Source organism: Heterocephalus glaber, unplaced genomic scaffold (assembly GCF_053883595.1).
Source record: "Heterocephalus glaber isolate CG9 unplaced genomic scaffold, H.glaber_assembly_v1.0 deba00001606, whole genome shotgun sequence".
Taxonomy (NCBI): Eukaryota; Metazoa; Chordata; class Mammalia; order Rodentia; family Bathyergidae; genus Heterocephalus; species Heterocephalus glaber.
Window position 1 is genome coordinate 30215457 of NW_028258377.1, and position 23193 is coordinate 30238649.

General features: G+C 43.5%; 2 protein-coding genes across 5 annotated transcripts in view; one reads left to right on the forward strand and one right to left on the reverse strand.

Moving 5' to 3' along the window:
• LOC101699615 (spermatogenesis-associated protein 31A6-like) overlaps window positions 1-23193 on the reverse strand; it is a 791892-nt gene that overhangs the window by 32305 nt on the left and 736394 nt on the right. For 3 of the 4 annotated variants that reach the window (XR_015444821.1, XR_015444823.1, XR_015444822.1), the window contains 2 exons: window positions 17663-17720; window positions 17032-17083 (listed from right to left, as the gene is read on the reverse strand). Coding sequence is in view for 1 of the 4 variants with exons in the window: in XM_004836778.4 (XP_004836835.3) it covers window positions 13693-16807; window positions 17032-17083; window positions 17663-17720; window positions 18889-19074 (3411 nt within the window). In the remaining 3 variants the exon portion in view is untranslated. Of the gene's footprint in view, window positions 1-8836; window positions 16808-17031; window positions 17084-17662; window positions 17721-18888; window positions 19275-23193 lie in introns of those variants that run through there. The other variant, XM_004836778.4, reaches the window with a different exon arrangement.
• On the forward strand, window positions 8280-8977 carry LOC101699258 (F-box/WD repeat-containing protein 12-like). The gene is given in 2 exon segments (XM_087194475.1): window positions 8280-8503; window positions 8572-8977. Coding segments are annotated over 2 exon segments (630 nt in total).

The following is a 23193-nucleotide window of genomic DNA, read 5'->3' on the forward strand; positions in this document are numbered from 1 at the left end:
AAGACTATTGTTTTTTGAGTGATGACCTTGTATCCAGCTACTCTACTGAATCTGTCAATTAGGTCTAGCAGACTTTTGACTGAGTTTTTTGGATCTTCTATATAAAGTATCATATCATCAGCAAATAATGACAGTTTAACTTCTTCCTTTCCTATCTTTATTCCTTTTATTTCTTTCTCTTTTCTAATTTCTATGGCTAATTTTTCCAGAACAATAGTGAATAGGAGTGGTGATAGTGGGCATCCTTGTCTTGTTCCTGATTTTAGCGTGAGAGTTTTCAGTTTTTGACCATTTAGTATGATGTTGGCTGTTGGTTTTTCATAGATAGCCTTAATCAGTTTGAGATAAAGCCCTTCTATTCCAATTTTCTGTAGCGTTTTTTCATGAATGGGTGTTGGATTTTGTCAAATGCTTTTTCTGCATCTATTGAGATGATCATGTGGTTTTTGTCTTTGACTCTGTTAATATAGTGTATTACATTTATTGATTTATGGATGTTGACCCATCCTTGCATCCCTGGGATAAATCCAACTTGGTCAGGATGTATGATCTTCTTGATGACCCTCTGTATTCTGTTTGCCAGTACCTTGTTGAGGATTTTTGTATCTATGTTCATTAGGGATATTGGTCTGTAGTCCTCTTTTTGGGTTGGGTCTTTCCCTGGTTTGGGGATCAAAGTAACACTTGCTTCCAGGAATGAATTTGGAAGCCTTGTTTCCCTTTCAATTTCCTTGATGAGTTTAAAGAGTAATGGCAATAGTTCTTCTTTAAATGGCTTGTAGAATTCAGTAGTGAAGCCATCAGGACCTGGGCTTTTCTTTGTTGGTAAGTTTTTTATTTCATTTTCAATTTCACTCATTGTTATTGGGGTGTTTAGAATTTCTATATCTTCTTCATTTAATTTTGGCAATTCATATGTATCTAGGAATCTGTCCATTTCTTCTGTGTTTTCCATTTTATTAGAGTACAGGTTCTCAAAGTAGGTATTGATGATTCTCTGAATTTCTGCTGGATTTGTTGTGGCTTCACCTTTTTCATTCTTAATTGCATGGATTTGAGCCTTTTCTTTCCTTTTTTTGATAAGGTTGCCTAAAGGTTTATTGATTTTATTTATTCTTTCAAAAGACCAACTCTTTGATTCATTGATTTTTTTTATCATTCTCTTAGTCTCCATTGCATTGATTTCTTCTCGGATCTTTATAATTTCCTTTCTTGTATGAGCGTGGGGTTTGTTATGCTCTTCTTTTTCTAGGAGCTTGAGGTTCTCCATTAGGTTATTTAACTGCGTTCTCTTTGTTGTCCTAATATGGGCATTCACTGCTATGAATTTCCCACATAGAACTGCTTTCATTGTGTCCCACAGATTCCTGTATATTGTACTGGCATTATCATTTACTTGTAGAAACTGTCTAATTTCTTCTTTAATTTCCTCTGTCTCCCATTGGTTGTTCAGGAGGGTGTTGTTCAATTTCCATGTTTTTGTGGGAGTTTTGTGGTTTCTTATGTTATTGATCTCCAATTGTATTGCACTATGGTCTGGTAATATACAGGGGATAATTTTGATTCTTTTACATTTTCTTAGATATGTCCTATGAGCTAGCATGTGATCTATTTTGGAGAATGACCCATGTGCAGCTGAAAAGAATGTGTATTCTGATTTTGTGGGGTGGAACACTCTGTAAACATCTATTAAGTACATTTGTTCAATAGCTTGGTTCAGTTCTAGAATTTCCCTGTTAACTTTTTGTCTAGATGATCTGTCTATTTGTTATAGAGGTGTGTTGAGGTCCCCCACTACAATTGCATTAGTGCTTATTTGGTTTTTCATGTCCATTAATGTTTGTTTTGTATAGTTGGGGGCATTTGTATTTGGTGCATATATATTTAGGATTGTCATCTCTTCCTCTTGGATTGTTCCTTTCACAAGGATGTAGTGACCATCTTTGTCTCTCTTAATTAGTTTTGGTTTGAAATCTACTTTGTCTGCAAATAAGATTGCTACGCCTACTTTCTTCTGGTTTCCTGTGGCATGGAGAGCTGTTTTCCATCCTTTTACTTTCAGTCTATGGATTTCCTTTTGAGTTAGGTGTGTTTCTTGTATACAGCATATTGCTGGATTTTGCTTCTTAATCCATTCTGTCAGTCTATTTCTTTTGATTGGTGAATTGAGACCATTAACATTGATAGTTATAAATGAGAGATACTGACTAATCCTTGTCATGATGTTTTACTCTTGTTAGCTCTTTTATTTCTTACTTTCCCCCCTTTCGCTTTAGTGTCTTACTTTGCATGGTGCCTTCTCTCTGCTGGGCCTTATGGAGTTGTGACCTTCCTTGTCTTTTTCTAGAATATTGCTTAAAATTGTTTGGAGTGCTGGTTTGGTGCTCATGAAGTTTCTCAGGTGTTCTTTGTCATGAAAGTATCTAATTTCCCCATCGATTTTGAAAGATAATTTTGCCAGATACAACAGTCTAGGTTGGAAGTTATTTTCTTTTAGGGCTTGAAATACTTCACTCCAGGCTCTCCTTGATTTTAGGGTTTGTGTTGAGAAGTCTGCCATGATTCTGATGGGCTTTCCTTTGCAGGTGATTTGTTTCTTTTCTCTCACTGCCTATAGAATTTTGTTCTTCTGTTGGGTTTCTGGGATCTTGACTATTATATGTCTAGGTGTAGATTTTTTTTGGTCATGGCTGGCTGGAGTTCTATATGCCTCACTTGTCTGTACATCCAATTCTCCACCTCTGTCTGAGAAGTTTTCTACTATTACTTCTGTGAACAGGTTTTTTTTATGTCAATTGTACTTTCTCCTGTTTTTTCATGGACTCCTATGAATCTTATGTTATTCTTCTTTGCATCATCTAGCAGCTGTTGGATTGATTTCTCATAGTCCCTTATTATCTTTAAGAAATCTCTGTTTTCATGGTCCTTAACTGCAATCCTGTCTTCTATATCTGATATTTTGTCTTCAGATTCTGTTAGTCTGCTCTGCATGCTCTCAATGGAGTTTTTAATCTCTTGAATATCTGTTTAAATCTGTTTTATGGATTCCATTTCTTTCTTATGTTGGGCCTCATGGCTTCCAGGAAGCATGTTTTTGATCTCATCTATTTTCTTATCTTTTTCTGCTCTAGACCTTCTAATCATGTCTTTCATTCTGCTCCCCATGTCTGTATTTATCTGGGAGATTATTTCTGCTTTGAATTCTTCTATAGCCTCATGCATCTGCTTTGTTACTTCCTGTGCTACCAGTTCAGGGTGTCCAAGTGGTGGCTTGTCAGACTTTTCCACCTCATTTCCCCCAGAATTTCCTTTTTGTGGCATGGAAGCCTGTGTTTGTGCCTTCCTTAAGTGTCTTCTCATTTTTGCTTTTGGTACTGTCCTTGGTTTAATTCCTGGGTTGATATTTCAAAATTGCTTAATGTAGGTATCTTTATTGCTTGTGTTTAGTACCCTTGTGGAATGATTGCTTTTCAGAGTTGTCTTCTAGATATAGCTTGTGTTTGGCTATTTTATTTTCCTTATACCAGGTAGGAAAATGACTCTGAGGCTATTTTATTTTCCTTATACCAGGAAGGAAAACTAATTGGATCAATCACAGCATATTAGCCCAAAAGACATAGTCAGCAATACCATAGCATCAAGCACAGCTTAGAAAATGACAATTTGTGGTAGTTATTAATCTATCAATTTTAACTATGTGAATTAAATTAAAACTGAGGACCAACCTAACATAAGTTTATAATGAATAAGCTCTTCAATATAGCATCTTTCCCCTTCAGGGTGGGGAGTTAAAAGGAGTTGGGGAGGGAGGGACAGGTAGAAAGAACAGGTAAGATTAGCAGTGAGGCCCGAAGACAGAAAGATCACACAAACTCTAAGAAGTTGTTAAAGGCAAGACAAAATGGCAGAATGAAAGAGAAAAGATGTGAATAGAATCACCTAACAGCAACAGGGAGGCTAGATACCAAATTTACTTACCTTTAAACCTAATGATAATCAAGAGAAGGAAAAAGAGAAGAAAAACACAATAAGGGAGAAATCCGAATTCAGTGCAGAAAGGAACAAATGGGGAGATGAGCAATGTGGGACAGCAAGAGAATGAGTGAGAGAGAGGGAAAAAAAGATAAAAGAAAGAAAAGTAAAACTTTGAAGAGTAGAGAGAAAGTAAAAATTAAGAATTGAAAATAGGAGAAAAAAATTTTTTTTCTTTTTTGCAAATAGCACTAGAAATTATGGGCCTCCTTCAGGGTATGTCTCTGCTGTCACAGTAGGCAACGTAGGAATCCATGTGCATATAAGAGTCAATGAGTCTCAGCAAGCCAGCAGCAGACCAAGTACAGTGGTGTGATGTGCCTTTATTGTAGAGATTCTCTTTACTTTTCTGCTGAGCTTCAGTTTTCATTGAGGAGCCTGAGAAGCCCTCTTTCTGTTACTAACTTCTGCTCTATCTTGCGGTGCTCAGGACAAGGGTCTTTATCATCTCCTGTGTCTCTGTAGTGTGGGACCAGGTAGTAGAAAAGCCAGAAGGCCATGGGCGCACGGGGGCGGGGCGTCGAGCAATGGGCCTTGAAAGGCACCCACGCGGCTAAGCAGACCTCACCATGGCGTGGGCGGGCCCCTATTGTATATTTCAAAATCACTACAACAGAGCACATTGAATGGTCCTAGCACAAAGAAATGATAATATTTTAGGTGACGGATATGCTAATTACCCTAATTTGATCATTATACATTGTATACATGAATTGAAACATCACACAGAAATATCCACAAATATGTAAAATTATTATGTGTCGCTAAAAATATAAATTAAAAATGATGGATCGTAAATGGACCAAAAGAGAGCAGTCCAAATGTGCAAATATTTCATGGCATGCTTTAGTCTAAGTACTCAAACCCAGAGGATGAGTTGGCTCCTACATCATACCTCAATCCTCTAGAATATGGCTCTTCATTTTTGTCTTGAGAACTCAGTTTCCTCATAAATAAGAAGGGAAGGATGACAGCATAAATCTTGTGGCAGTAGTTTATATCTTAAAAATGTATTCAGTAAGGAACAATTGCACATTTTTTTCAATATTGGTGACTAAACTGGAGCCTGCATCTAGTTCACGGCGATAAACATAGTAAGTGTGATCTCTATCGCCACAGAGTTATAGCTTAGAAGAAGAGGAGCTTCACCTGCATGTACAGCCTATAATGCTATATTCAACAAATATTTACTAAGCACCTACAACTGAATAGTACTGTTATGCAATGGATATATAAACCATTTTGTTGTTAACACTGATTAATTAAAACAATTTTCAGTCTTTTAAAACCTTGCACTGAGTGAGTCTGATATCCAAGTAACTAAGCGGAATGGACCCAAAAAGATCTATTAGGGCTGCATCTATTCTTGTAATGGTCTTGCACTTTTACTTGAATAAAAGTCTAAGTGAGAGACATCATGCTGGACATCTAAGGTACTCACTTGTGTTGTTGAACTCCCCATCACTGGGATCCATCCATAAACCAAGCTAACTTTAGGCCAGTGGTGGTGAACCTATGGTACATGTGCTGCAGAGGGCTGTTTGTATCAATGAAAGCTCTAAAAGATTCGCCATCATTGCTCTAGGCTATCAAACCCTTGGGTTGGTTCTTGTAATAGTTTGTTTTCTGTTATTATGACAAATAGCTGATGCTGAAACAAAAGAGGTTTATTTAGCTCACAGTTTTAGAGGGTGAAGTCCCAAACTGGGCTGCTGTGTTAGTTTATCATCTAGTGAGGTCCCTACTGGGTACATTATCTGATGGACAGCATCATGAAGGAAATACATGTGTGAGAGAGATCATATGATGAGAAGAAAGCCAGGGGTGGGGGCCAATCTCGTTCTGCTATAACAATCCATTCTCTTGGGATCTGACAGGTCTCCTGAAACTATGTTACTTCCTTCCAAGCACTTCCAAAGACCTCTCATTAGGCCTTCTCTATTAAAGATCCCACCACCTCTCAAATTGCAACACAGGAAACCAAGCTTCCAGCCCACAAACCTTTCAGGGACACATTCAACCCATATGCCAACCATAGCAGTGCTGATGAAACCAATAGCAAGCCTCTGTAACACAGGATCTGATAAACATACATGTTACAAAGTCATGATATTCCTTTGAATATTCAGTGTTGAATATATCAGTTCCATGAATCCAATTTGCTCAGTCAATATTACTGACATCCTCAGCCATTTAGCTCTGGCAGAAGGGTGTCTCTCCCTGATCACTGAGACATAATAGAGATTCATTTCCCCTCTGAAAGAAAGCTTTACCAAGAGAAAAGGGAAAGAGAATAATTTTTGTCACCTCTGAGGTACAACCATTGTATTTCTCTAAAAAAAGCAATCATTTTTAGACATTACAATGGCATGCACAGGGCACTGGATAGCGTTTGTTTTAATCATTGTGCTTTGTCAATTCCACACCAGATTGAATTCATTCTTCTCTAGAAATTCTCACCAAATTGCATTTGATTTTTCCTATGAAATGACATTTGGCTGCACAAATATGCTTGACCCTATAGAAGGACAGAGTGAAAAGCAACAGTATTTTGGTGACACAAACCCAGATCAGATGAGAAATATCAGAAGTTTTCAAATGCCCTGTGCTCTCCCCAAGAAAAATTCAAAAGGTCTAATTCTTTCCCACTTGGGGTCTGTCCATTCCCAGATCAGATCTGAGGGAAAAAATGCAAGACTTTATTTTAAATTATATTTGGCTTTAAAAACCCACTGTGTTTTTAATTCTGAAAATGAACAAAAGTGTGACTATCTGAAAAGAAAGAAAAAGGCCCTTTCTAAATCCTGCTATAATCTGTAGTTGTTTTATTATTACTATGAACACCTACCTATTATACCATTAGACATGATGTATGATTCAGATAGCCTACTTTACTGCAAGGGAATTTGTAGTGTAAAAGAAGCAAATATTGATGTAGATCTAACTGAAGTTCAAAATGTTTCAGATACTGTATAAGATGTTTAGTGATATAAAACTATTCTATTAATGGTAGATATAGTTTTTAATGTTAGAAGATCCATAACTTTTATTGATAACATATATTTTAAGACAAAATATAAAATTAAAACTCAATAGTCATTTAATCGATTTAATCAATGGCTACTAAGTAAAAAATGAATTTCTAGTTTTTACAGTAAGTTCTAACGCTTTCTAACGTTTTATTTTTCCCACCCACAAAACATGATCACTTTCCAGAAACAACATTTCCAAGTAAGGGAGGCAACACTTTGATGAAACAAACCTGAAAAATTAAAAGTGTGAAAACTGTAGAATTAAACTGATCATTCTTTTTGTAGCATTATGAAAAATATTATAGGATTATGAAAATGATATGACAATTCCTGCTTAAGTCATGAGATTACTTAGGTTTTGTTTTGTTTTTCTTTCACTGAAGGCAAGATTCCAGGGGAAAAAAAGTAAGATTATAGACTAAGACCATTCATTTATACTTACTTTAAAAATGAACATGAAAATAATTAAATTAAGTATTTTGTTTCACCTACATTGAGTTCATTGTATTATCACACCATCTAACAGACATTAAGAACTTTCTTTTGAGTAAGGCCTTCTAGTACAAGACTAGTAAAGAATTGACCTCTAAGGAAGGAATCTGATGTTTCATCCTTGTACATTGCTTTTCTTTCAACACTAATATTGGAATAACATGTAGAGATGTTTCTCACCGTAATTTAATAAGGGCACATTTTTAATTGTGTAAAAAGCATCAGAGTAGTAACTGAAAATAGAATATCCCTAAGATGCAAGGGGCTATATCACATCAAATGACAGTTGCTTATTTGTGACATCAATTTATTTTTCACTTTGCAATTACATAAAAATAGCAATAACATGGCAAGTGAGATGATGCAATTGATCTCCATGCTGAATTATTCATTTGATTTCAGTTGTTGACTTTACAACAGACATTTCCCAATGTACAGTGCATAAATCATGATGAGTCTTTTTGCCAAAACCACTCAAAGAACCTATAGTATGCTTTTTACATCCATTTATGCATAAAGCCTGGAATTCCTAGTATCCCTTTAGTAAGGTACAAAGTGATAGCATATATCACATGCTCAAGGGTGGAGCTCCAGCAAATGGACTGCAGGAATTGATATTCTCTTCTGGGGAAGGTCAGTGGAAAAGATGATTGACCGAGATTACTGGGTGGGGCTGGATGGAAGTGGGAAGACCAGAGGTGAGATGGACAACAGTTGGGTGAGATGGCTCTGCAGCTGGGTCCAGATGAACTGCTGCACGCATTTTTCTTTCTGGAGGCCTGAGGCCTGCTGTGTGCCACACTGGTGAACAAGGTCTGGAATGAAGTTTCACAGACCAAGGAATTGTGGAGGAGTCTGTGTCTGAGTCATTGGTCCTTCTGCAAAGCCTCCTGGATGGTCCTGGGCACACAAACATGTAAACAGTACTATCTCTGCCAATCTGAGCTGTAGTTCCGAGTGGCATTTGGGCAACCCATGAAGGACTTCATCTGCAAAGCAATTGCTGGACATAGAGATACAAGGAGGGGACTGTAGTAGCTACGCCCACTCTGTTCATGCACTCCCTGGGATACATAGAGCAGCTGGCCTACATTTCAACCAACGAGTACTGGTTCAATGGAAGGGATAAGTCTGTGACTTGTACTGTGTCCTCAGACTGTACTGTGCATGCCTGGGATTTGCATGAGGGCACAGAGATCTGGTCCAGACCTTGGCAGCCTGTTCCTCTGAAAAATTTGGTGACTTATCCTCAGCTGCAACTTTTTGTCACCATAGACAACCAAGGATTGATCAAAATGTGGAAAGCAGAGACTGGATGGGAATTGGCCTCCTTTTGCTTACCAACCTCCACTTCTGCAGTGGAGCCCTGTTACCGTCCAGAGGACCCCTTCCTGCTGTGGATTTACCCACATGGAAAGTGACAGCACAAACATTGTTGGAGTGGAAGCCAGAAGCAATGGAACAAGCATTCTGAGGTCATATTGCTTCAAAATTCAGCATGTCTAAAGATTATCCCAGTTGGAGCAACAGCATTTGATTGAGCTGATCCACCAGCATGAGACTGAGGCAGCCCTGGAGTTCGCCCAGACACAGCTGGGACAGCAGGGAGAGGAAAGCAGAGTGCCTCACAGAGATGGAGCACACACTGGCCCTGCTGGCCCTTGACAGCCCCGAGGAGCCACCCTTTGGAGACCTTCTCCACATGATGCAGAGGCAAAAGGTGTGGAGTGAAGTTAACCAAGCTCTTTTTCAGGTCCAGAAACAAGTCCACATCAGACTCTTCCTGTGAGTCAGTGGAACAGCAAGTGTGCCTGCACCTGAGCCCGGAGCCTCCAGGCACGTGCTATCAATTCCACCTGACCTCCCTGCAGACATGGATCCAAGCCCCTGCCTGTCCTGGAGCACCTGCCAAAGCACTGTCAGTCATCTTCACATCAACAACTCTCAACATGCTCTGAGGCAGAAGAGTGACTCATCCAAGATGTCCAAGTCCTGATCCCCAGAATCTGTGAATATGTTGCCTTACATGGGAAAGGAAGATTAAGGTTACAGATAGAATCAGTGTTGCTGATCGGCTGACTTTAAAATAGGATTATATTGAATTATCCTGGTGGGCACACTGTATAATCACAAAAATTTAAAACCAGCCTGGGAAAAATAGCAAGACACACACACACACAAAATTAGAAGAGAAGAAGATGTGAAAAAACAGAGGGAAAAGTGATGTGATTATTTTGAAGATAGAAGTGGCCATGAGTGGGCAGGAAAAGTAAAGATGGAGATTCACCCCTAAAGTCTCCAAAAAAAGGAACATGGTTTGACTGACTCATGGATTTTATCCCAGAAGGGCTCTGTAAGGTGTCTGATCAGCAGAGCTGTAAGATGGAGCATTTCCTGGCTTCTCTGAGGGGAAACCTTATGTCTTCCCTTTTTTGAGCTTCCTAGCAGCATGTTATTGGGGGTTTTTTCCTCTTTTTTATGTGTAGCACTTTGGATTGAACCCAGGACCTTCTCACTGAGCTACATTCTCATGTCTTTTTATTTTTTTATTTTGAGACAGAGTCTCACTAAGTTCATATATTGCCCTGGCTGGACTCCAATTTGTGATTCTCCTGCCTCACCTTCTAGAGTGCTAGAATAATGGTATATGTCTGCATGCCTGTTTTTGGCAGTGCATTGTAACTGTCATGAGAGTAAAGTTACTGTGTTATTGACCCCTATGCCTAGTATGCTGTCTCACCAAAGCCAGCCTCCAGAAAACACTTGAGAATTTACTGCACTCATGCTATAAGCAGTTGTCCTGCTGTATGGTCTTCTCATTGTGGGTCAGAGTTCTAGTTAATGAAAACCTGTGAAAGAAAGGATTTTGGAGGTCTACACATAGAACCTGTAATTCTTTTCTTCAGAGGCAAAGGAATTAGAAAAGATGAAACACATTGTGAGCATCTCCCCTGGCATAGAAACCCATCTGGTGTTGATATAGATCACCAAGTAATCCAAATAAGGGAAATATTATAACTCTCAACCTGCTAGGCTCAACTTCATGTTCTCTAAAATTGAAGAATGAGTTCTAGGAACAATGGAGTTTGAGAGTAGGAAAAACTTATTGAGAGAAAGATAGCTTTTGTTTAACAGATAGCAGGGGGGCTGGAAAGTGAGTTGCCCACCCACTCCACTTCTCAAAGCTCCTTTATGGGGGCAAAGCCACAAGGTGAGGTGGGTACAAAGTGGGACAAAACTATAAGATCCAATGTAATATCATAAGGTAGGAATGAGGTGGGACAAACCATGAGCAGCCAATAAGATTACGAGCACAGTCACCCAGGTGACATTGATTAGCTGAGGATCCAGGGGGAAGCTAGTTACCTAGCAAGAGTACATGGATATTCTGGAAGGAATGGACTACCTAGGGATGTCTTGGTCCCCAATTAAGGTGACTGATGTCTGTTTAGAATATCAATCCCTGCTATTCATCTCTAGGGGAAGTATGTGGGTGTAGTAGTTTCTTTTTAATGTTAAACTTTAGTGAATGTGCCTCAGTTGTTTTCTGTGCTGAGGACCCAGCCCTGCCCAACTATCTTATGATATTTTCTAATTTAGTTGTCTGCAGTAGTGTGATGCTGACGATGTCTGGGTGTCTTGAGGTTCTCAGGGGCAAAACTCATGAGAATCCCATCTATGCTGCCAGTTTGCTTAGTGGTTCCACCTCCCCTGGGAAGGACCTGTCAAAGAGTAGCTGCTGGGGCTTCTAAAAAGGGTGTGTGAAGTGTCTGTGTGAGGTCTCTGTGCCCTGTTTCTGGGGACAACCCCAAGTGAGGTCTCCGTGGGGACTACAGAGTTTCCAGGTGTGCTCTGTGGAGTCTCCTGGGAGCTTCTGTGTGAGGTCTCCATGGGAGGACTCTGTGGGGTGGGAGAGCTCTGTATGGGCTCTGACCTGTGTGGGAGATCTCTCTGTCAGGTCTCTGAAGGAAGCCAGTTGTGAAAGCTCTGTACTGAGTTTCTGTGGGGTGGCACAGAGCCCTGTGAGAAGTCCGTGTGCAGGCTGTGTGGAAGGTGTGGGGTCGGAGGGCAATGGGAAGACTGTCCTGTGAGGTCTCTGACAGAGGTTCCTGCTTTTGAGCTCTATGGAGCAATGTGACATCTCTGCTCGAGCCCTGTGGGAGTCTCTACTAAGGGCTGAGTTAGGGCTCTGTGGAAAGTGCAAGCATGGTGTCTGTGGGAGGGCTCTGCAACATGTCTGTGGGAGGTCTGTGCAGTCTGGAGGTTCTCTGTGAGGTTTCTGCAATGACTGAGAACAACCTGAAGAATCTCTGGGGTCTCTGGGGAGTGGGGAGTCTCTGTGTGCTGACTGACTGGGAGGTCTCTGTGCTCGACAAGAGGACTCTTTGGGGGAGGGTCTCTGTCCTGTTCCCCTTGTCTAGATAATCTTTGCTTACTGTAGGACGCTCTGCCCTAGGATTGAGGCCCCTGGGGCTGTGCCTGTGGCTGCCCAGTGTGCCACACACCACAGGAAGCGCTCTCTGGAGAAGTGGCTGCTCCTCTCCTTGCCTCTTGAGCCCCTCTACTTTTCCACAAGGACCAGGTCCCACAGGAAGGGAAACATGTGCTAGAAGCTGAGAGTTCTCCTCCTGGACCGGCCCTGCCCCCAGGGATTTGGACAGGTCACTTCCAGCCTCCTTGTGGCACAAACCCTGTGTGACTGCCTCTTCCCCTGTGGGCTCTGGGCTAAGCAAGGGCTGGGAGCCAGGCAAGATTTGCTGTGTGACCCCAGGGCAGGCTCTGGACCCTTCTGAGTCCCTCCTCTCCTCTAGGGACAGCCTTGGGGCTGCATACATATGTACAGGTCACCAGACTTTGGGTCACATCTCAGGTTCCCTTGTCCTATCTTCTCCACATTGTCAGTTCATCCTTTCTGCAAGAGGTGAGCATATATACAAGGTACCCAATGTATTGATAAGAAATCAATCTTTGATTGATTACGTGCTCTGCTCCCTCTCATATGTGGCCCCATGTGGGAGCTGAAAGTGGCTTCTCTGGGTCTGGGATCTGGAGCAGGTAGGGCCCTGTGGTGTGGCCAGGGTGAGCCACTTGGCCCCTAATGTCACCTCCTGTCTGCTGGTAGATGGCAGCAGGACATTGGGAGCACCCCATTCCCTGCACCATTCACAGTGTCCTTGTGCCACTCTGCTTCCTGCCTGGCTCCAGCCTTTTCAATTCTCCTCCCATGTCCCCATCCCCAGTGGCTGACCATCACTTACCATGCAGGCACAGCCATGCTCCCTCCACCCAGAACCACTAACTGGAGTCACAAGATGGACCAGGATAAATGAGCCATAAGCAGGACCATTTCTTCACCCATCAGCAGGGCTCCCCTGACCACCACCAGCTACGACCACCCCCCAAGCTGGATTTTCTGTCCTCACTGCTGCCCTAGTGTGAGGAGGGCCAAGGCCCTGGGATGGGAGCTCTGAACTTTCCATCAACACTGAACCCAGAAGGGCCCTCTCCGTCCAGGCCTTTGCCAGGGAGAGGAGGGGCTTCCCAGGGGTGGACATCATCTGTCCCCCACCGGGAGATCAAGGGCAAGATTTCTCCCACTTCTGAACTCAGGGCCCAGCATCCTCACATGCAGACTGCCACCCATTTTGGGACCAGTGGATCTGCATGGCTCTGACCCTTGTGGAAACTGTGGGGGAATTTTCAGCCTAAAGTGTCCCTGTGCCTCTGGTCCTACCACTGCCTTAATGTAGGGGAGCAATGGAAAGATGGGTTGGACCCGATCCCAGGGGTGGGGGGTCATCATTGATTTTCCATGGCTTGTTTTTAGGGATTTTGTTTGTGTAATGGTGGAAGTGGCGATCAGTGCAGGAACTAAGGGTGAAGGTTGGCTTGCACCCCTCTGTCACCTCCACCACACTGCTCCCTTCTAGACCCCAGAGCCCACACCAAGCACAGAGCACACAGAAGCCATTTCTCTTAGGAGGAAACATAAGTGTTTTGGGGTACAGTAAATATCTTGGATGCATAATGAGAAAAATCATTTTCCTTTACATCACTAATATTTTTCTTGGACATGTGTTTTCCTACTAAGAAAGACTGGAGAGAAATTTCTCTGTTGTCCAGTGAAGACACCTCCCTAAAAAGGACCATGCCTTGGGCAATAACGTTGTTGGCCTGGTGCCCTGGACACTGTTGGGCCACACTGGGAGGGCCTGACTGGGGACACAGCCTTGATGGGGAAGGAGGGGTGGGGATGCCTCTGGCCCTGCTGCTCACTGTTGAGCTGTCCAGTTTTCAAGGACTCTTGGGCACGGGTGTGCCTCTCCCTGGTAGGACAGCTGTGGCACTTGTGGGTGGCTGCATGTCCTGGCTTTCTCCTGTGCTCTGAGGAGCAGGGAACCTGGGAGATTGGGGCGTGACCTTCTTCTTCTTTGTGCTGATTGAACTTGAAGGCACAAAGTTCGTGCTTAAGCATTATTGTGGCTTCTACCATCTGCCCAAGTGCTGTCATGAGCCGCTGAGTCTCATCCGTGTTGTGGTCCACACGAGGTCTGTTTTTGGCTGGTCTCTGACTCTGGGCCTTGGCAGGTGCAGGCTTGCCTTTTTTCTGGGTGTCTTCCTGCCCTTTGATTTCTTTCTTAGGTAAAACCCACTGTAGACATTTCTTCATGCTTCTTTGGAAGTAGCCTTCTGAGGGGACTGGTTTCTTTTGTGGGAGCTGAAGGTGTTTACTCTCTAAGGTGTCTTCTATTCCCCCATCCTGGATGGGCTCAGAGGTCTCCAAGTCTCCCAACCTGTCTTCATGTTTTTCTGAGCTGGGGCTCCTACCAACCTCATGCTTGTCAGCAGGGACAGATGTCTTGCTTTGGCTCTTCGGTGAGTGCTGAAGTTTCTGGATCTGGGGCTTCTGCTGCCCCAGGCTGCTCCCTCTGTCTGCCATTAGATCACCAAACAGTTGTGGAGCTGGCATGTCCCCTAGAGGCATGCTGTGATGGTGCCACTGGGACTCTGGAGATGCCAAACGGTGTGAAGCACAGAGAGTGTCAGTGGGACAGTCTGGAAGGTGGACACCTGTGACACAGACTTGACAATGGCTCACTGACTTGGTTTCCTCTCCGTGCTGAAACTTGCTCCCAGTGTATGCCCAAAGGCCTGGCTCTCCTGCATCTTGGGTGACACACGTTCCAGGAACCATGGGGACTTCTGGGCTGCCTCTGCCAACCCTTTGGGTGGTCCTGCTCTCACGGGTTCTGCCCATGAGGCTGGATGTGAGTTGCTGTGAAGGCCCCGCACTGTCCTGTCTAGTGAGGGGGCCCTCTGAGGACCACCGGCCATCACCAAGAGGGATCCCTGCCAGGGCCCTCTTGGTCTCCTTACATGAAATAGAGGAGACAAGGAGACTGCCCAGTGTGTGGACAGACTGCCTGACTGTCGCCTCCTCTCCCGGACATCCCTGAGGTGGTTTTCCCAGGAACTTGGCCTCATCCTCCACTGTCAAGTCAGCCCAGGACACATTGCCAGAGGAGGAGGGACGGGCACACTGTGGAAAGGGTGAGGGCGCAGCCTTTGTAGACTTAAAGGCATTTACGGCCTTGAGGAGCTTGAGGGGGAGGCCCCACCTGTGCCTCACCCTACGCCTTGTACTCTGCATCTCCAGGTCCTGCTGAGTGTGTGGATTGGAGAAAAACTTCTGGATAGTGCTCACAAGGGTTCCCTGACTCCTGGAGGATGCTGGAGTTCTGGTTCCCATGTGGGTGTGAGACGTGGCAACGACACCATTGACAACGAGCCAGGACCGGCGCACTCTCAGAGGGATCAGCCCCTCATGGATCTGCGCCACCTTCACATCCAAATGTGCTTTCAGCACGGCTTCTAGACGTGTCTTATCTCTGCTTCCAAATGAGTCATTTCTTGTGTCACTGTCTATGGGCCACATCAGGTTTCTCTCTGACTCCTCAGAGGTCGCCCCCAGAACCTTCCCTGGGGAGCTTCCTAGGGCCCTGGAGAGATCTTTGGGGCCCTTGCCTAGAATATGCCCTGAAATCTTGCGTGAGTCTCTCCTTAGCTGTAACCTCACCTTCTTCACATCCTCGCTGGGTTTGCCTGTAGACACAGACGAATGTGAGAGCCCGGGTTTGTCCTTTACCTGAGGTGAATGAGCTAAGTCACACTGAGGCTGTGTGAGTTCTGGAGACTCCTGGATCCTGCAGGGCAGGTCTCGCTGGTGTCGAACGTGCCACTTTTGAATGTGTTGCTCTTTTTTTCCCCAGAGCTCAGAGCTGATTGGAAAACTCTCACAAAGGATGGCAGCAGCACCCTTGCTTTGGCAAAGGTTGGGAGAGGAGGGACAGTAACCCTCCTGAGGGCTTCGGACTGCTGAGGGAATAGCCCGTCCATGTTCTAGGTGTTTCTTCGACAAGGGGCTTCCTGAGTGTTGAGTTTCAGTTGCAATGAGTGACTGTGGGTTATGGGATGTAGAACAGGATACTCCACAGCCCCTACTGAAGGGCAGGGAGGGTGCTAACAGGATCGGGGGAGAGGATTGTGGGTGGGTCTGAGTCTGGGCCTGACCCAGAGCTGGGGGCTGGGGTTGGGGTGGGGATCGGGGCTCCAGACAGGATGGATCCTGGGCCTGGGAATGCAGCGGGAACATTTGATCTGGCACATGAACTGGGCAAACATGTGAGGTTCTGTTGAATAAGAAGGTGGGAAGGTGTGGAATGGGAGGGTTCTGAGAGATCCCGGCAGCAGCTGTTATGGATTCACTGTGCAGAGAGGGCAGACCCCAGAAAAGCTGGATCCATTTCTGCCCAAAGTGGGCCCCTAGGATCTTGGGACATGAGGGTTGCTGAGGACTGAGCTGCTGTTCTGGCTTCTCGTTTGTGTCCCAGCAGGGAGGTGGGGTTGTGGCACGATCGGGGGGACATGGTGGGGGAAGGGAAAGTGGCTGGGGTGCAAGTCTTCCCAGGGGAATCAGGGGCTCTGGGGACTGAGAAGCAGTGAGGGGTGTGGGTGAACGCACAAAATCGGAGGAGGTTGTTGATGGGCCTGGGGATGGAGAGGAGGGCAGAGGAGGAAGGTGTGGAGTGAGAGGAGAGGGGGCCGCCTCTACCAGGGACAGGGCAGCAGGGTCTGCTTTCTCCCCATCGGGCTGTGGGGCTGTGACAGGTGCTCTGGTACCTGCATCAGCAGGGTAGTGTTGGTATGCAGGATGTTGAGAGCATCCTTGGCCAGGGAGCAGCCTCTGCAAGCTGTAATAGGAGTTGTAACTGTAGCTGGGGGCTGGGGTGAGCTCAGTTGGGCCCTGGCCCTTCCACTGCCCCATACCCCAAGTCTATAGTTTTTCCTGCTATTCCTCGCCCCAGGGTCTTAACATCCCCCACTCCCACTCCCGGGATCTCCCCCTCCCAGCTTAGAGCAATGCTACTTGGTGACATCACAGGCCTTAGAAGGAAGAAATGGGAAAGTTCTTTACCTTTTCAGAAGGGGAATTATCTTCTTATTCAATTTCTGGTAAATCTGGTAGTCTGAAAAAGGTGGGCAGTGGGAAACTGGATTATAAAGGATGAAGGGTAAGGAAGGGATTGGGATTTTACAGGATGCTGAAGGGAATGTCCCCTGAGAGGACACCATTGGAGGTCTGACTCCAGAGCCCAAGCATCAGTGTCCAATGTCCTCTGGCCCTGACGGACAGTGGTTGCATGGTACACAGATGGGCAGCGCTTTGTCAGTACAAAGTGCTTCCACATCCTTCAACATCCATGGTTTCCACAACTGTGCTGTGCTGGATGTATGGGGTCATCTCACAAAGGAATCAGCCTCTGCCAATTGTAACAGCTGGGCCTCAGTTGGATCTGGGTGTTCCACTTCCAAACCCAGGCTGTACTGCTCCTCTGCTGCCTGCACTGCCCCTACTGCACAAAACCCTTCCTTGTCCCAGCACAGCTTCATTCTGAGCAGGGAGCCTGAGAAGGATCCCCCTGCTGATTGCAGTTCCAGGAGCCCCTCTCTGGAGCTGGCATCCTTGGAGCCCTGGCACTGGTCCCTGAGGGATAAGCAAGGTCATGTTAGTTCCAGGACTACAGGACTGAAAGGTGTAGCCTTACGTAGGAGAGCAGCTGTCCTCTTCCTTCTGCTTTTCTTCCCCTTCATTTGCACTGGATGCTAAGAAAGAAGGAAAATAGTGAGAGACCCAGGCCCAACTCTCCTGTCTCTCAGACAGGCTGCAGACATTCAGTATTCATGAATATTATGCTACTCCACAGTGAATTAATGAGACTGTGTTTTTTCTTTCCTTTTACTTACTTTTTAAATTACAGTACTTTTTTCTGTCCTTGTAGAAACACACAGGAACTTTCTAACATGAGATTCCCCCATAAGGGGATCCCCTGCTCAAAAGATGAACCCATTTCTACAGCTGCATCTCAGCTGCTAGAGACCAGAGGCAGCTGCAGTGTGGGATTGAGTTGGACTCTCAGGCCCTCAGCATAGCCCTTGGTTCAGCCCAGCACAGAGGAAATCCTGGGCCTAGAAGTGTCGGCCAAATGTGTCAGAACAGAACAGTTTGGTGCTATAGCCAAGTGCCACAGCTCTGAGGCACACCTACCAAAATTTGAAGACTCAAGAATCCAATGGTCACTCAAACAGGTGGAGAAAAACTTTTATTACACCAGCAGGCTCAGAGGAGATCATTCTCGAAGTATGAGCGCTTGACTAGAAACAGGAGCCTCCTTATATAGGGGTCTACTAGGTAGGAGAGCATGTTCACTGAAGCAGGTGGGGCAGAGTTACAGAACATTCATGAGAGGGGTGGGGCTAATGGAACATTCCTGAGGGGTGGGGCTAATGGAACATTCCTGAGGTCACAAAGTTCAAACAGTTACAGAGCATTTTCTTACATTGGGCAGGAGCAACTGTTACATTTTTGGAACAAAAAATTTGGGGTGGGGGGGAAACATGGAGGTAAGGCAAGGGCCTGTCTTATTATATAGTTATTGCTCTATCACCATGAGATGGGTACAATGAACCAGTGCTCAGGGCCTGGCCCTCGCAAAAGTCTCCACCTTTCAGGAATCCAGTTCTTGTTCCACCCAATAATCATATTCTCTTTTACTCTGGCACCTCTAGCAAACCACATAGAGGTCCTCGCAAGGCACCAGACCAATGTCCTGGTGCCCACTTCCCCTGCCCTGCCCTGTCTGTCCCACAGGAAGGATATTGTGTTCTTTTCTGAGTTTTCCCTCTCAGCAGTCTGTCTACTTCACTCAGAAAAGTGGAAATTGTGGTAAAAGGAGAATCATTCTCTGCTGGATCTGGGCTCAGAGTTTCTTACCTTTCTGATGTTTCTGTTTTTTGTCCATGGGTGTAAGGTTGGTTCACCCTGGAGCCAGGGCAGTAACCAAAGGAAAAGCCCCAGTCCACACACAATGGTGAAGATCATATCCATTGCATAGGCAGCGGAGCTGGGCCACAGCCATATGGCACTAAGGCTTTTCAGAGGAATGAGAAGATTCTCCATTATCTGAATCACAGTGCTGCTCTCAGGCAAATGAGCACTGAGAGTTCTCTCTGGGGGTAGGGAGGAGGGCCCAGGCCTGCATCACAGAGCTGTGTTCTCCTCATCACAAAGGGCTCCTGGGTGGGGGAGGGGCAAGGAGAAGAGGCTCAGCCACAGCCCCGCCCCTCCCCAGGCTCCAGGACAGTGGGTGCTACACCCTCCTGGGCCTTCTGGACCCCTCCTTCTGCCTCCACCTGCCCAACCTGTCAGAGACAGATCATAGCTTATTTTCTATTTGTTCCTCCTGGAACACAGGTATTACCTGGGTTTTTTATCCAATTCAGATCCTGGCTGGTGCTAAAACTTCAATGATACTTTTATAAGTGGATGACATAATTCTTAAGCTGCGCAAAGTGGTCTTAAGGATCACTATATGCATGCACACACAGATACATATAATCCCTATATCCTTTCACAAACCAATCTAGTATTTTTCACAAAACAATATAGTATTTTCAGTTCCATTGTTTTCTCATTAGTATCAGGAAAAGACCAAACAAAACTACAATGAGATACTATTTCACCCTAGTTAAAATACCTATGATTATTTTTTTTAAAAATGCTAGCAAGGATGTGGAGAATGGGAAACTCATACAGCATTGATGGGAATGTGAATAGTACAGCCATTGTGGAGAGCAACATGGAGGTTCCTTATAAAACTAAAAATAGGTCTACCATGTGATCCAGGTATCCCACTTCTGGGAATATATCCAAAGGAGATGCAGTCAGCACGCCAAAGGGACATTTGTGTGCCTGTGTTTATCCAGCACTACCCACAATATCTAAGATGTTAAATCAACCTAGGTGCTCATCAACTGATGAATGGAAAAAGTGAGGAATACATACACTATTCAGGTATAAAGCAGAATGAGACCCTGTTGTTTGCAGCAAGGATGGAGCTGGGGTTATTTTGTTATGTGAAATATGGCAGATGTAGAAAGACAAGTACTAATTGTTCTCTTGTATGGAAGCTTAAGAAAAGTGAACTTGAATGTGATTGTTGGAGGTTGAGAAGGGGTAGGAAGCATCTGCAAACTTCATGTGTGTTAAGGGGTTAATATCCAAAATACATTAATAACTTCCACAGTTCCAAAAGATCCAAATAGACACTTGTCTAAAAAGATATGGCATGGTCAATAAGTACATAGAAAAATGCTCAATATCATCAGTCATCAGGGAGATGCATATCAAAAGCACAATGAGTTATCATCTCATACCTGTTAGGGTGGCTGTTATTAAAAAGCCAAAGATAACAAATGTTGGCAAAGTTGTTGAGAAAAGAGAAACTTAGTACATCGTTGATGTGAATGTAAATTGGTGTGCCAATTGGGGAAAGTGATATGGAGGCTTCCCAAAAGTTCAAATTGAGGGCCAGGGATTTAGCTCAGTGGTTCTGCCACCTGTCTCACAAGTGCAAGGTCCTGAGTTCGATCCCCAGTACCAAAAAAAAAATTAAAATTGAACTGTCATGAGGTCCAGCAATCCAATTTCTGAGTATATATCCTAACAGTTAAGATCAATATTTTGAAGAGATATTTGCATTTCTGTAGACAAGATATATAACCTAAATGTCTGTGGGCAGATGAATGGTTAAATGAAATGTAATAGATAATGGATTTTCATTCATCCCTATAAAAGAAAAAAACACTTTCATTTAGGAAAATGTGGATGAACCTAGAGGATATTATGCTAAGTAAAATAGGCCAGACTCAGAATTACTGCACAATCTAATAGAATAGAATGGTACTACCAGGGACCGGTAGTTTGTCAAAGAGTACAAACTTTCAGTTATGAGTAATTCTTGAGATCGAATTTAGAGCATGGTGACTGAGGTCAATAATGTATTCAAAATTCTAAATTTACTCAGAGTCGTTCTCAAGTGCTCTCACCAGATACTCAAAAGGTAACTAGGTGACGTGATGAATATGTTAGCTTGATTATGATAATTATTTCACAATGTATACTTAAAATATCACTCTGCACATCTTAAATATATATAATTTTTATTTGTTGATGACCATCATAAAGTCTGCAAAAAGTCTTTCATGTTGTCTTGAGTCAATTTCTTTTTTTGTGAAAATAAATTTAGTGCATACTGAAAAAAAAAAAAAGAAAAGATGATTGATCACACAAATGCAACATTTTGTTTTCCAGATTTACCACGTACTTACATTCAGAATACCAAAATGTCAGAGAGGTAAAAAATGATCCTGATGTAGAGTGGAACAGCTGGAATATAAATCCTAACCTGAACATGATTGCTGGAACAGTCTCCACTATGAACCAGAATGGACTTGCTGCCTTCTTGCAAATGCATGAATGTAAAGGGTACATGGTCATGGAGGAATTCTGTCATTTTCCAGGATAAGTCAAGCCTTGCTATATGACCTCAGGGCACCTGTATCTCCTCCAGAGCATGTTCTACCATGATATTTAATTTGAGTATTAATACTAGCTTTTTGGTCATTGTTTTCCCTGCACTAAGCATCTCTGTACCTCTACTTCCTAATCCCCTTGCTTAATTATAGGTTTATAGAAGGAAGTAGATAAAATATGTTTATGTAATATGAAAAAACAATTCTCATCATTCGGCTACAACTCTGTTGGACAGCAGAATGCTCTTCATAGATGATAAGGTATTTGTTAACCTTTAAACCAATGTGCTTAGGAAATGTCAAATGAAGAACCATCATCTCATCCTCTGTCTTTTTCTAATCTTTTCACACCTTGCTGGTTTGATAAAAATGCTAAATTAACTTACACAAATTTTTCCCAGGGAAGAAGCTACCATTTCCCAAGGAATCCTACTGATAGGAATACTACTTAAAGAAAAGGAATATGAATTATGCTGTGCAGATACAGCGGACCGTCAAGTTATGACCAGCCTGACATATGAACAATTTGGATTATGACTGGAATTTTAGTTTTAACTTACAAACAAAGTCTTGATTTATAACCCATGTGCCAGCTGCTTGTGCTTCCAGATTGTCTCAGATACAGATTTAACCTTTAAAGAGCTCTGGAAGGAACATTACAACATCCTTTCCTGCATGGGGTTCACTGAGAAATCCTGGGCCAATGTCTCTCTAAGGACACTGAGATCTGCCTGTATACAGGAGAGAGACTTTGAAGGCTATGTAGAGGAGCCTGAGCCTTCAATTGACCAACTTGAGTTACAACCAGCCCTTGGGAAGGAACTGAGTTCATAAGTCAAGGTTCCACTGTATAATATTTTAAGAAAAAAATTTTAAAAGAAAATAATGCCGTATTTTCAGTCTGAGCTCCCTTATTCACCCAAGTACTAAGTACAGTTGCTTGGGGGTGGTAGCATAATAGGTGATTTTTAATTTTTTTTCATTATTTTCCAAATGAACTTAAAAATAAGAATTTCTTAATTTTTGGAAGCAGAGAAAAAAAATGTTTAAAGATGTATTTCCAGACAAAAGAACTATACTATTGCAAAGTTGGCAATAATTAGGCAAGGAATTTGCTAAATAATGATTTAACCATTATCTATTCAAATAAATATTTGTGAATTTCTGCTAAGTGCACAGAGCAACATGATCAGTTACAAAGTCACTATAGAAAGCTCAGGTGTCTATAAATTTCTATCATTTGTTTTGATAATGAATCTTAATATCATTCATCTGCTGCCTTCCTTATAATCACACTAAGGATGTGGCACATAATAGGCAGTTAATAAATGTTTATTGGGATGCTGTACCAGTGAGTAAGTGTCTCTAACAGAAAAGCAGAGTTCAGAGAGGTTAAATTACTCAAAAATGTGTTATAACTTTTAGTATATCATCAGATATTGTCCAGTCCCTTTCTCTGTGTGTCCAAATCTTCCCAGGCCCTAATTCATGGAAACTCTTGATTTTCTATGGAGAACCGGGCAGACATATGAATCAGACCTTCTTTGTTGGATGCAACAAATGTATTCCCCAGCCTGTGCCGCCTTGACTCATGGGCAAACACTGGGCTTCACACACAGGGCAGACCAAAGGAGAAGGCTGCCAAGGGCTTTGCTGGTGCCAAGGCCTGGGACTTGGCATGCTGAGGCATCTGTTTTGGTTGTGA